The following is a 15,522-nucleotide window of genomic DNA, read 5'->3' on the forward strand; positions in this document are numbered from 1 at the left end:
AAGCATTTTAAGGGGGTCAAATTACAGCTCAAAGAGGCGGCGGTATAATAATAAAACGCCAGAACTACAATAGGGTCCTCTGTCCCAAAGGGACTCGATCCCTAATAACTTTTATTTACATTGCACTTTTCATTTGATTATTATCTAAACACAAACATGTGTACTTCATCATTAAAAAAAAAACCTTAATTGTAGTATTATGTTGGTTTTCTTCAAGAGAAACAATGTGACACAAAAAAGTAGAGATTTTAGTAAAACAAAAATATTTTTACATTATAACAACAAAAGTAGTAATTAGGGATATCCAATAATGGCTTTTTTGCCGATATCCGATATTCCGATATTGTCCAACTCTTAATTACTGATTCCGATATCAACCAATACCGATATATACAGTCGTGGAATTAACACATTATTATGCCTAATTTTGTTGTGATGCCCCGCTGGATGCATTAAACAATGCGGAGGGGGTGTATATTGTAGCGTCCCGGAAGAGTTAGTGCTGCAAGGGGTTCTGGGTATTTGTTCTGTTGTGTTTATGTTGTGTTACGGTGCGGATGTTCTCCCGAAACCCTAACCCTAACCCTAACCCTAACCCTAACCCTATACCCTAAACCCTAACCCTAGCCCTAAACCCTAACCTTAAACCCTAACCCTAAACCCTAACCCCTAACCCTAAACCCTAACCCTAACCCTGAGTAGAGAAATTAGTAAAAAAAAATATTTTTACATTATAAAAACAAAAGTAGTAATACTACACAAATTGTGGTAATGTTAAGAGGACAAAAAGTTGTACCCTGTATTTGTTAAAAATTCGAACAGGAATAACAAACTACTTGGTTTCTAGCAATCCAGGTAATTCGTCCAGTTTATTATTGGTTCCGTGATGCAACTCGTACTTCGAAAAACTTGTATTGCAAAACAGCGTAGTCCATTGTAATGAATTTAAATAATTTTATGTTGCGCTTGACCCACCCAGTACATGCCTTTAAAAAGAATAACACACTTTTAGATAAATGTATGAAAAGCAATACAATGTACTGTAATTCAAACAACTTCTGCAGTTTTATGAAGTAATGTAATACTAATATACAACATTTACCTTGAAGAGCGGTAACACACTACGAACAGATTCTCAATCTTTTCATGGTTAAATGTCTGCCATTAAGATATATTTTTTTCCCTTGGCTGGCTTTATCGACTCATTCTGCTACAGTATGGTGCAGACCATACGCTCAATCTGCTTCACACGCTCAGGTCATTGTCAGGTCCAAACACTGAGGACATCTATTAAACAGACAAAGAAGCAAGGAATTAAACAGAGACAGAATTAAATTTGGCTCATTGAGGAGAAACGCATAGACATGTACCCTTGTTCAGTGTCCCACCACGCTCTGACGAAAGATTGTACACCTCCTCTTTTATTTGGACTTTCCCTTATTACATGGCAACAGCTGTTTCTAAAGGAAGGGGGGGTCGTAAACAGCCGTCGCCTTTGGTTACAAAACAGTTCAAATAAAAGGTGCCTGGAGGGGGGTCAGGTCCTGCTTCCTCTCCGCTTTGTAGATCTCGGGTCAATCCTGTGGATTACAATACATCAAAGAAACCGACACCTTCATGTCGCTTCCCACCCTACACAGTGGAGTTTTACAAGCCTTTTGATTGGTAAGATCAAAGACAGCTTTCGGCTGCTCGCCGGGAACTCATGGAAACACAAAGTGTTGTGATAACTTAGATGCAATTATTCTGACAGTCATGTGTTTGATGATTTCTTTCTTAATTCAATAAATATCATCTGCTTTTTCTTTTAAAGTCCTGTTATTCACACTCACTTCCTTCATTCCCATGGTTGGAAAAACAAAGTTATGTTGAGCTTTAGCTATAAGTTATTGCTTGACGGAGTGTTTTGGTCAGATCTTACAGGTTTCACTGTGACATTCGCTACGCCAACTAGCGGTGGGGAGGCTCATAACCCAAACGTTTGCTTGTAACTTAAAAGGGAACTACACTTTTTGGGGGAATTTTTCCTATTGTTCACAATCATTATGAAAGACATGACGACGGATGGATTTTTTTAATTTTATGCATTCTAACTTGTAAATACAAGTCTGCTTACAGCGCAGCCATTGGGAGTGCCTCTATTTCGCCTATAAAATCCAATAAATGAACATTCAAAAAGTGCCAACAATACTCCATTTACATTTCGTGATTTGAATACTGTAGATCATAAATCATGCATCTCACCTGGACAGAAGAAATCTGAGTAGATATTCCGACAAGTTGGTACACTTTGACAGCCATTGAAGACTCGAAAACGTAATGGTCTCAGATTTTGACATTCAATAAAATTGTAACTATAACAAAAGAAGTTGTTTAAAAAGGTTCATTATGTCTTCTTATTCATACACTTTTCAAATGTTCTTGCAATCAGACAATATTTTCGGTATATTAGGTGGAATTTTTACCTGACATGTTTCGACTGTCATCTGCAGTCTTCTTCAGAAGGGTCATGTCAGAAAAATTGTATGTAAATTATCAAAAAACTTTCCGTTATCTGAGTTCCCAGTGAACAGACAAGAGGCTGTCTTTGTTGTACCAAGCCAAAGGTTTGTAAAATTCCATTGTGTATGATGGGAGGAGACGGGATGGGTTATCTATTTTTGATCCAAGACCTGCCCAAGCTCGATCCAGGACCAGTCCAAGCCCGAGGCATCTTTTTCTTTTGTGTTAATGTGACCGAAAACAATGGCTGTTTACATACCCCACCCCATTCCTTTAGAAACAGCTGTTGTTATGTAAACAGGGAATATCCAAATAAAAGAGGAGACGTGAACCATTTTCCCGTTAGAGCGTGGATGGCACTGTAAGAGGTTACAGGTCGACACGTTTCTCCTCAAATTGAGCAAAATTGAATTCTGTCTCTGTTTATTTCCTTGCTTCTTGTCTTGTTTATTAATAGATGTCATCGATGTTTGAACCTGACAGGTCATCCTTCTGATAACCCATCTAATTTACCGAAAGTATTGTCTGATTACAAGAACATTTAAAAAGTGTATAACATAGTGGTTCTTAACCTGGGTTTGATCGAACCCTAGGGGTTCGGTGAGTCGGGCTCAGGGGTTCGGCAGAGGTCAAGACACACCCGACTCATCGTGTAAATAAAAACTTCTCCCTATCGGTGTATTACGGATACGGCAACAGCAGAAGTCAGACTGATTTGCAGATGTGTAATTTGTTGTGAGTTTATGCACTGTGTTGGTTTTTTTCTTTGAACAAGGTGATGTTCATGCACGGTTCATTTTGTGTAATAAAACATGGTAACACTTTAGTATGGGGAGCATATTCACCATTAATTAGTTGCTTATTAACATGCAAATTAGTAACATATTGGCTCTTAACTAGTCATTATTAAGTATTTATTAATGCCTTATTCGGCATGGCCTCATTATAACCCTAACCCTAACCAAATAACTCAAAATTAAGTCTTTGTTACTTAGAACAGTGTTTTTCAACCACTGTGTTGCGGCACACTAGTGTGCCATGAGACACAGTCTGGTGTGCCGTGGGAGATTATCTAATTTCACCTATTTAGGTTAAAAATATTTTTTGCAAACCAGTAATTATAGTCTGCAAATGATGTGTTGTTGTTGAGTGTCGGTGCTGTCTAGAGCTCGGCGGAGTAACCGTGTAATACTCTTCCATATCAGTAGGTGGCAGCAGGTAGCTAATTGCTTTGTAGATGTCGGAAACAGCGGGAAGCAGCGTGCAGGTAAAAAGGTGTCTTATGCTTAAACCAAAAATAAACAAAAGGTGAGTGCCCCTAAGAAAAGGCATTGAAGCTTAGGGAAAGCTATGCAGGACGAAACTAAAACTGAACTGGCTACAAAATAAACAAAAACAGAATGCTGGATGACAGCAAAGACTTACAGCGTGTGGAGCAGACTGCGTCCACAAAGTACATTTGTACATGACATGACAATCAACACCAAAATAGGAGCGCAAGACCAGCACTAAAACACTACACACAGGAAAACACCGAAAAACTCAAAATAAGTCAGGGCGGGATGTGACAGGTCGTGACAGCACACCTACTTTGAGACGACTGCTATAGTTATGCATGGTTGGTTATGGTTATGGTTTGATTTCATATCCGACAATTGCGACAACGACTTTTTACTGTCAACTGAGTTTCGTTTTTTAACTATTTCTGCTGGTGGTGTGTCTCCGGATTTTTTCAACGCAAAAAAATGTGCCTTGGCTCAAAAAAGTTGAAAAACACTGACTTAGAATATGTTCCCCTAGTGTCCAAAAAACTCTAAATTAAGTCTTTGTTACTTAGAATATGTTCCCCATACCAAAAAAATATGACTTTGTCTTGAATTTGAAAAAAAAAAACTTTTTTTTTTTCACTAAAGAAGGGTTCGGTGAATGCGCATATGAAACTGGTGGGGTTCGGTACCTCCAACAAGGTTAAAGGGGAACATTATCACCAGACCTATGTAAGCGTCAATATATACCTTGATGTTGCAGAAAAAAGACCATATATTTTTTTAACCGATTTCCGAACTCTAAATGGGTGAATTTTGGCGAATTAAACGTCTTTCTAATATTCGCTCTCGGAGCGATGACGTCACAACGTGGCGTCGCATCGGGAAGCAATCCGCCATTTTCTCAAACACCGAGTCAAATCAGCTCTGTTATTTTCCGTTTTTTTCGACTGTTTTCCATAACCTTGGAGACATCATGCCTCGTCGGTGTGTTGTCGGAGGGTGTAACAACACGAACAGGAACGGATTCAAGTTGCACCAGTGGCCCAAAGATGCGAAAGTGGCAAGAAATTGGATGTTTGTTCCGCACACTTTACCAACGAAAGCTATGCTACGACAGAGATGGCAAGAATGTGTGGATATCCTGCGACACTCAAAGCAGATGCATTTCCAACGATAAAGTCAAAGAAATCTGCCGCCAGACCCCCATTGAATCTGCCGGAGTGTGTGAGCAATTCAGGGACAAAGGACCTCGGTAGCACGGCAAGCAATGGCGGCAGTTTGTTCCCGCAGACGAGCGAGCTAAACCCCCTGGATGTCTTGGCTCACACCGTCCCTTATGCCACCGAAGATGATCAAGAGAAGAATATCGACCCTAGCTTCCCTGGCCTGCTGACATCAACTCCAAAACTGGACAGATCAGCTTTCAGGAAAAGAGCGCGGATGAGGGTATGTCTACAGAATATATTAATTGATGAAAATTGGGCTGTCTGCACTCTCAAAGTGCATGTTGTTGCCAAATGTATTTCATATGCTGTAAACCTAGTTCATAGTTGTTAGTTTCCTTTAATGCCAAACAAACACATACCAATCGTTGGTTAGAAGGCGATCGCCGAATTCGTCCTCGCTTTCTCCCGTGTCGCTGGCTGTCGTGTCGTTTTCGTCGGTTTCGCTTGCATACGGTTCAAACCGATATGGCTCAATAGCTTCGGTTTCTTCTTCAATTTCGTTTTCGCTACCTGCCTCCACACTACAACCATCCGTTTCAATACATGCGTAATCTGTTGAATCGCTTAAGCCGCTGAAATCCGAGTCTGAATCCGAGCTAATGTCGCTATAGCTTGCTGTTCTTTCCGCCATGTTTGTTTGTGTTGGCTTCACTATGTGACGTCACAAGAAAATGGACGGGTGGTTAAAATCAGGCACTTTGAAGCTTTCTTTAGGGATATTGCGTGATGGATAAAATTTTGAAAAAAACTTCGAAAAATATAATAAGCCACTGGGAACTGATTTGTAATGGTTTTAACCATTCTGAAATTGTGATAATGTTCCCCTTTAAGAACCACTGGTATAACAAAATAAGTCTAACTACATTTTTTTACATGACAGAATGTAGATATTTGTCCCTATTTTGGTAGAATAGATTACAACTTTTTTCTTTGCAAAAAAAATAGCTTTATTCATGAAAATAATCTGACTTTTTTTCTTGTAGAATAATGTTTTATCCTCACACATTGCCTCCCTGTAATTCCATTTTTGTATTTTTTTGTTTGTTTGTTTCATTGTGGCCTTAAGCAACAGAAAAACCTAAATTCTTCCTCTTGATCACATCACATGTTTTGTTTCTGTAATTAGGCAGGATGTGTGTAGTGTACAAAATACAGAGCTTTAAACGAGTACTTTAAGGAATATTGAATTTAATTAATTTAATTGTTCTTTAGGCAATAGACCCGGACTCTGGACCATGGGGTGACGTGAAGTACTCCATCTATGGATCTGGTGCTGATTTGTGAGTATATTAATAACGTGACTTGCCAGTTGCCAGTGTGGTGCGGTAAAAAAAAATGGCCTATAATAAAATAAGTTCAATGAAGCAGTTCAAGGAAATGAAAAATAAGCACAGCTTGTTGCTGTGAGTTATTGCTGCAGTACTAAACAAAATCTGCCTCCAAGATGAAAAAAATAATCACAGCAGATTTTGTTTTCATATCAGAACTCGTCCCGCTGAAGATTTCCTGGTATTTCCCCCTCATCTCGGCTTTTATGAGATTCCCAGTCGATGCATACATATCAGCTCCAGAAAATAACGGCTCAAGGGGTCACTTTTCCCTTTTGCATGTCAATGTTTAATCCCAGCTCTCAGTTTCTTAAGCTTGCGGAAACAATAACAACAGTTACGTTAAATGTGTTTGCTTTATGGCGATATGTTGTGTATTACACGGTTTCACTTGAGATAATCACACAAAAACAACATGGTTTTCGTCTTAGAAAAGTCTCGAGAAAGAAAAGGGATCATGAAGTCTTTTGGTCTTCTTTTGCTTGCCCACGTAATCCCCTAATGGGATTTGGGGGGTGAAAATAGACTGTTTGTTTGCCTCTAAACAGCCTGCACTCTGCCAAAGTCAGAAGACGGTCACCAAACAAGTCAGTCTCAATTAAAATCAGTAGAGTTTTTGATCTGCAGTAGTATATCGAAACAAGAGCTCGAGAACAAATTGAAAATGGCACTTTTGGACCATGCAGACATGAACCAGGATGACTTGGGTCAGTGAAGTGTGATCAAGGGAGGCATCATAAAAATAATCAGAATGATAACAAAAAGTACATCGAACTGATATTTTCTCAAATGTACTCAATGGTACTTAAAAATCAGCGATGCACTTAGACTGCGAAATATGACTTTTTACAGCCTGTGTAATGTTTTCATAGTAATGGTCATTGGCGTTGTTAGGCTTATTTTAGGGGGGCTCAAGCCCCCCTAAAATATTCTAAAGCCCCCCTAAATAATTTGGTGTTATTTATTTATATATATATATATATATATATATATATATATATATATATATATATATATATATATATATATATATAATTTATTTTATTTTTTTTACAAATACATGCCGACATATTCATTATAAAGTGGCCCGATATATGAGTTTAAATAAATAATCATATAAACTGTCATTATTCACTCAGTTTCCCCTCACTTCATAGCGTAAATCACCAAAAATTATTCCCGGGCGCGGCACCGCTGCTGCCCACGGCTCCCCTCACCTCCCAGGGGGTGAACAAGGGGATTGGTCAAATGCAGAGGACACATTTCACCACACCTAGTGTGTGTGTGTGTGACAATCATTGGTACTTTAAGGTAGATAGACCCTTTAGTGTGTCGGTATCCAATCCATTCCACTTGTTCATATAGAAAATGCCCACATCACTCAAAGTCTAGTCCGCATTTTCTCTGCGAACTTGCCTGCGGTCCTTGGACTTGTTCATATAGAAAATGCCCACATCACTCTTGTAGAATCTATATAAAGTAATATACATTAGCCTAATGTTAAGATAATGAAAAAAACATCATTAAATATATTTGTTTTATTGTATTGTTACATTAATAGCTGTTATATTATTATAGGATGACTTGTCAAACATTTCATAGGATTTTCAGAGGGAGGAAAAATCAAGACATTCAATATAACATTTAAAATTAATAAATACATAAAAAGAAAGAAAAAAAATGGTTAAAAGCCATCGTCCCTGGGAGCATTTCATTTCGTCCCATGCATTTTTTAAATAATAATAATAACAATGAATAATTTCTAAGTCTTTGTTAGCCGTTTGTGAAGTTTTGTGCTTGTGCGCTACGTTCGCTCGCGTCCTGTGCATCTCCTGGGGTCTAAGCCCCCCCTGTCCTTAAAAGCTAGTGACGCCCCTGGTAATGGTTATGTCATTCTTGCTAACCCGGGAATAGACTGCGGAAAAATAACACGCTAGCAGGTCCTCAGGGATCTAGAGAAGGATAGATGCATGGTTAAGAACTGTTCTGGTTTATTAATTTTTTTAAACTTCAATAGGATTAAAAAGTATTTGGAAAACATTTTTTATATATATATATATATATATATATATATATAGGAAAACATTAATTATTGGCAATCGTAATCAAAACATGTCATATTTGTGTTGGTTTGTGATATATTTAATTATTAAAATATAGATATATTTAATTATTAAAATAATTGTTAATCAACAACTTTAGCATTTTATTCATTACATTTTGAAGCTCTCAGAAGCCATGTTATGTTATATTTCTTAAGATTTATTTATGCAAGTTTGAAGTATCAATTATCTAAACACAGTTTTGTTTGCATATTTTCAGGATGTAGAGATATATGTATAAATAAATAAACTTTTTGATAAATAAACGCATACATACTGGTATTGGAACCTTTTTTTTTTAAATAGTTGTAATGGTTGTATTATATTTTTATAATTTATATATATTGACAGCCCTAATATATATATATATATATATATATATATATATATATATATATATATATATATATATATATATATATATATATATATTAGGGACGTCCGATAATGGTTTTTTGCCAATATCCGATATTCCGATATTGTCCAACTCTTTAATTACCGATACCGATATCAACCGATACCGATATATACAGTCGTGGAATTAACACATTATTATGCCTAATTTGGACAACCAGGTATGGTGAAGATAAGGTACTTTTAAAAAAAAATTATAAAATAAAATAAGATAAATAAATCAAAAACATTTTCATGAATAAAGTAAAACAATATAAAAACAGTTACATAGAAACTAGTAATTAATGAAAATTAGTAAAATTAACTGTTAAAGGATAGTACTATTAGTGGACCAGCAGCACGCACAATCATGTGTGCTTACGGACTGTATCCCTTGCAGACTGTATTGATATATATTGATATATAATGTAGGAACCACAATATTAATAACAGAAAGAAACAACCCTTTTGTGTGAATGAGTGTGAATGGGTGTAAATGGGGGAGGGAGGTTTTTTGGGTTGGTGCACTGATTGTAAGTGTATCTTGTGTTTTTTATGTTGATTTAATAAAAAAAACCAAAAAAAAAACCGATACTGATAATAAAAAACGATACCGATAATTTCCGATATTACATTTTAAATCAGACATCTCTAATATATATATATATATATATATATATATATATATATATATATATATATATATATATATATATATATACATATTCTGGACACACCTTCTCATTCAATGCATTTTCTTTATTTTCATGACTATTTACATTGTAGATTGTCACTGAAGGCATCAAAACTATGAATGAACACATGTGGAGTTATGTACTTAACAAAAAAAGGTGAAATAACTGAAAACATGTTTTATATTCTAGTTTCTTCAAAATAGCCACCCTTTGCTCTGATTACTGTTTCGTACACTCTCGGCATTCTCTCGATGAGCTTAAAGAGGTAGTCACCTGGAATGGTTTTCACTTCACAGGTGTGCTTGAAGCTCATCGAGAGAATGCCAAGAGTGTGCAAAGCAGTAATCAGAGCAACGGATGGCTATTTTGAGGAAACTAGAATATAAAACATGTTTTCAGTTCATTCACCTTTTTTTGTTAAGTACATAACTCCACATGTGTTCATTTTTAGTTTTGATGCCTTCAGTGACAATCTACAATGTAAATAGTCATGAAAATAAAGAAAACGCATTGAATGAGGAAAAGGTGTGTCCAAACTTTTGGCCTGTACTTATTTTGACCATACAAGCTCTTATTTCCTTGACCGTTGTACTCTGTGATCAGATCAATGCATATGTCAAAAATACAAAAATGAGTGAGGAGACGCTGACAGGTGTGCACGCTAGTAAATTTCATTCCAAAATACAGCCCGAAAGAACTTAAGATAAAACTGTTCCCAAGTTTCGTGCAAATAAATGACATGCGTTCAAGTAAAACGTTTAAAAATGTTGACATTTGGACAATAAAATTGTATTTCTGTACAAATATTGGGGTCTTTTCCTGAGCAAAATTAGATTATTCTGATTAAACAAAAATAATAATTTGCCCTATTATATAGCAAAATATATATTTTAGGCCAAAACGCCCATGTAGAATAATATTTTCTTCAAGGTTTGAATTTATGTATTTTATTGGTTAATAACAAATGGGTCAGTTTCACTCCTACCACATTGCTGATTATTGTTTTCTGTTTGAGTGGTATAACTTGATCACCACACCTCAAAAAAAGTAATAAAAGTATGCATGATTCATGCTATTATCGTATCGTATCAATATCAGCTAATTCTCAAGGCTGCAATATTGGAAGTGAAAAAATATCGGGCTACCCTTAGTAACTTGGGTTGTCCCGATATCAATATTTTGGTACCTGCACCTCTATTTCGATACATTTCAAAATAAAGGTGACCACAAAAAAAATGTCTTCTTTTTAACAAAAAAAATCTTAGGATATATAAAATCTATGTTTCTTAATGCACTCAAAGAACAATTTTAGAAGGTTAAAATGTTAATTAAAAGGCAATAAACATATTGGGCATTTCTTATGGCACTCAAAGAACAATTTACCATTTTATATAATACCTATATGTAATATATAAAATAGGTTAAAATAGAATATATCAGTGACGTGCGGTGAGGTTGATGACTGGTGAGGCACTGACTTCATCACAGTCAGATTTACAAACATATGAACCCTAAAGAGTATCTTATTCACAATTTGATTGGCAGCAGTTAACGGGTTATGTTTAAAAGCTCATACCAGCATTCTTCCCTGCTTGGCACTCAGCATCAAGGCTTGGAATTGGGGGTTAAATCAGTAAAAATGATTCCCGGGCGCGGCGCCGCTGTTGCCCACTGCTCCCCTCACCTCCCAGGGGGTGAACAAGGGGATGGGTCAAATGCAGAGGACACATTTCACCACACCTAGTGTGTGTGTGACAATCATTGGTACTTTAACTTAACTTTAACTTTACACATACAAACTGTAGCACACAAAAAAGCACATTTAATAAAAAAACGTTATTATGGTCTTACCTTTACTTATAAATGCGCCGCTGTTGTGCTGGATTAATGAACCCCCTGATGGGAGTGTTATATCAACTAAAGCCCTCACTTCAACTTTCCACGTGCAAGATTGAATCTATTTAAAAAAGTGTAACCGAGGGTTTATAAATGTCGCCTATACTGTATGAAACTACAAAATAACAAACACGGAGGCTCCAGTTTACACGAGGACCACTTTATTTACCTTCTTTCAAAAACCTCCGCAACGTGACATCACTTCCGCTCTAAGCGCCTTCAAAATAAGAGCTCAAGGCATATACTGTATAACAGCGCATAACAGGAAGTTAACATCACAAAGAGGAAAGCCCATAAAAATAGGTTACAAAAGTTATTTAATAAGAAGCCAAAAAGTGCAAAAAAAATAATGTTCGTGTTGGAGGAGTTGTGAATTAGGTACACCTGCAGTCTGCAGGTGTACATAATGTTGTGGCCCTGCAGTCATTCACAACTCCTCCAACACGAACATTATTATTTTTGCACTTTTTGGCTTCTTATGAAATAACTTTTTTAAATAGATTCAATCTTGCACGTGGAAAGTTTAAGTGTGGGTTTTAGTTGATATAACACTCCCGTCAGGGGTTGCCGCGCATTCTACGGCGGGGGTGCAGGAGGCAAGCCTCAGCCAGTGCGTCTTTTGCAGCCGTTTTATGATCGCTCAGCACAAGAAATACTTTGGAAATGTATAATATAGTTCATATAGCAATACGGTCTCACTGCACAGCAGACCAGCAGTTAGCCAAGTCCGTCCATGTTGAGGCACTGAGTGACGTGCCTCGACTGGCTGCTGTTCACCACACCGTCTCTTCTCAGTATTTGAACGGCAAATGTGAAAATTCAGTGATTTTGAATAAAAAATAATCTAAAACTGGTGAAGTTAAATGGAAAATAACTTTATAGTATAATCACTGGATACATTTAACAATTTAATATATATTTTTTTCTTTTTACATTTTTTTTCTTTTCATGATGGCCTCTAGTGACTGCACGTCACTGGAATATAAATATGTATTGACATTTGTATTAAATGCTTCATGATTTATGTTTCGCTACTCTTAGTCTGTGCTTCAAGAGAAATACTATCATTAGTAAATACTAAAAACAATACTATGGCTAAAAGTACCCACATAGGACAGGTAGAGGATAAAACATACATTGTAAAAGATAAAACAAAAATTGTAGGAATTTGTAACAAAATTCAGTCATTTCACTTGCATTAGTTTACGCTATATGGGCGGTTTGGACTATTTGGCAACAAGTCAAACAGCTGTTTGTACGTCTACGTATCTGCTAGTTAAGTTAATTACCTGTCGATCTGACTGCTTGTTGTTTAATTGCTTAGTTATGTTTGAAGTAAAGATTTCACTATATTTTAATTATATCACCTTTGGCGAGGCATGTTTCAAAGCAGCGCTGCTTCTTTGTTTGAAGCATCATCTTTATCAATATGCCCAAATCCCTCCATATTGCGCTTCAGACACCCTCTTTCTCAACCTGTAGAATTGCTGTTTTTTGCCATTCTTCCTCTCCAAGCTGTTTGTTCTGGTATGCGCTCTCTCTGACACTTACACACTCAAAATCATGCACCTGGGATCTGTACGTCACCGTCGTACAGCAGCATGCGGATTAAAAAAAAAAGTATCTGTATTTTTCAAAGGCGGTATAGTATAGTTTTTAATTTATTAGTACTGCTGTACTTAATTAGTAGTGGTATACTGTACAACCCTAGTAGTAACACATCATAATGTCCCCCTTTTTAAAGGTTCTTGATCCAGCCTTTAACTGGCATCATCTATACACAGCCGTGGGCCAGCCTGGATGCAGAAGTGAGGTCCAAGTACAACTTCTACGTCAAGGCAGAGGACTCTGAAGGCAAGTACAGCCTGGCTGAGGTCTTCGTCACCGTGTTGGACCTGAACGACCACCCGCCTGCTTTCAACGATAACTTCCTGGAGAAGACCATGGTGATAGGAGCTCCAGTTAAAATCGAGGTAATTGTGATTTGGAAGATGTAGAATGGTCTGAAAGCTGTGCTAGGAAGACACTTTTGAAGCATTGTAACCCCCCAAACAGGCTGTTGATGAGGACGCAGAGGTGCCCAACAACGTTATAGAGTACGCCATCATGAAAGCTGACCCGGACAACAACATCTTTGATATCGACTGCGACACCGGCGAGATCAACCTAAAGTCTTATATCAAGTCCATGGCCATCATTCAGAACATCACCAAGCAGAAAGACTGCACCTGGTCCCTCGTGGTCCAGGCCCGGGACCGAGGACAGCCGTCGTTCAGCACCACCGCCGTGGTCAAGATAGACATCACCGAAGCTGTGAGTATATTGTAGCTATATTGTAGTCGCTCAATTAATGCAACACTAAGTCATCATTAGAGTGGGAAAGATAGGTGAAAATTATTTTCAAATTTCAATAAATTCATGGAAATATTCTGGAAATTTAAGGGTGATTTAGCTATTCAAAGCTGAAAACTTTATCTGATTTTACTTTGGTTTTAGAGAAATTGCAAAAGAATATTACATTATAATTTAATTGATTTATCTAATTGATTTACAGTATATTATTTCTTCTGTATATATATATATGTGTGTATATGTATATATATATATCCATCCATATATATATATATATATATATATATATATATACGTGTGTATATGTATGTATATGTGTGTATATATATATGTATATGTGTATATATATATATATATATATATATATATATATATATATATATATATATATATATATACACACATATAGATACATATATATATATTTGTATGTATGTATGTATATGTACTGTATATATATATATATGTGTGTATATGTATATATATATATATATACATGTGTGTGTATATGTATGTATGTGTGTATATATATATATATATATATATATATATATATATATATATATATATATATATATATATATATATATATATATAGTATATATATATATATATATATACAGTATATATATATATACAGTATATATATATATGTATATATATATATATATATATATGTATACACACATGTATATGTATCTGAAAAGTACCATATTTTTCGGAGTATAAGTCGCTCCGGAGTATAAATCGCACTGGCCGAAAATGCATAATAAAGAAGGGAAAAAACATATATAAGTCGCACTGGAGTATAAGTCGCATTTTTTGGGGAAATGTATTTGATAAAACCCAACACCAAGAATAGACATTTGAAAGGCAATTTAAAATAAATAAAGAATAGCGAACAACAGGCTGAATAAGTGTACGTTATATGAGGCATAAATAACCAACTGGTATGTTAAAGTAACATATTATGGTAAGAGTCATTCAAATAACTATAACATATAGAACATGCTATACGTTTACCAAACAATCTGTCACTCCTAATCGCTAAATCCCATGACATCTTATACCTCTAGTCTCTTACGTGAATGAGCTAAATAATATTATTTGATATTTTACGGTAACGTGTTAATAATTTCACACGTAAGTCGCTCCTGAGTATAAGTCGCACCCCCAGCCAAACTATGAAAAAAACTGCGAATTATAGTCCGAAAAATACGGTATTTTTTTAATACAAAACATAGTCGTTGGTGAAGAAAAATCTATTAACTAGCCACACCGTTTCATTAGCCATGGAGTTTAAAGCTTTGGATAAAAGTAGCAGTCTATAGTCCAGAAAATAAGGTAATGTCAGTAGGCAACATTGCTTTGAGATACAAGTGTTTTGAGTTAAGAGTTCCATCACAGAACCAGCTAAACCCGTAAATTGAGGTACTACCGTAATGAATAATTTGTATTACATCTAATCTCTCCAAGGGTCAAGGTTGTGTCCCAGCCCACTTCTAAAAACCAAATCCCGTCCATTTAGATTGCAAATAAAAACCCCTTCAAATGTATCAAAATGTATCTTTTGAAAATGTACAATGTTAAATATATATCCGGAAGAGAACATGCAGGCAGAGAGCATATTCTAAGATGTAGGTCACGGTGTGCCCAACGGTATAAAAAAAGACTACACAATACAGCGTTCAAAGGCATCCAAATTCTTGAACCTTATAATTTGACACTTTGGCATTGTTTAACACGCATTGTAACTTTTA

The 15,522-nt window shown here is 36.0% G+C and overlaps 1 protein-coding gene across 2 annotated transcripts in view; it reads left to right on the forward strand.

Annotated features, from left to right (window-relative positions):
- Positions 1–15,522, forward strand: part of cdhr1a (cadherin-related family member 1a) — a 38,848-nt gene that overhangs the window by 20,975 nt on the left and 2,351 nt on the right. For both annotated transcript variants that reach the window (XM_061936536.2, XM_061937206.1), the window contains exons 14-16: positions 6,209–6,276; positions 13,155–13,383; positions 13,466–13,723. In XM_061936536.2, coding sequence (XP_061792520.1) covers positions 6,209–6,276; positions 13,155–13,383; positions 13,466–13,723 — 555 coding nt within the window. The remainder of the gene's footprint in view (positions 1–6,208; positions 6,277–13,154; positions 13,384–13,465; positions 13,724–15,522) is intronic.

This window comes from Nerophis lumbriciformis, linkage group LG02, assembly GCF_033978685.3.
Source record: "Nerophis lumbriciformis linkage group LG02, RoL_Nlum_v2.1, whole genome shotgun sequence".
In the NCBI taxonomy this organism is placed as follows: Eukaryota; Metazoa; Chordata; class Actinopteri; order Syngnathiformes; family Syngnathidae; genus Nerophis; species Nerophis lumbriciformis.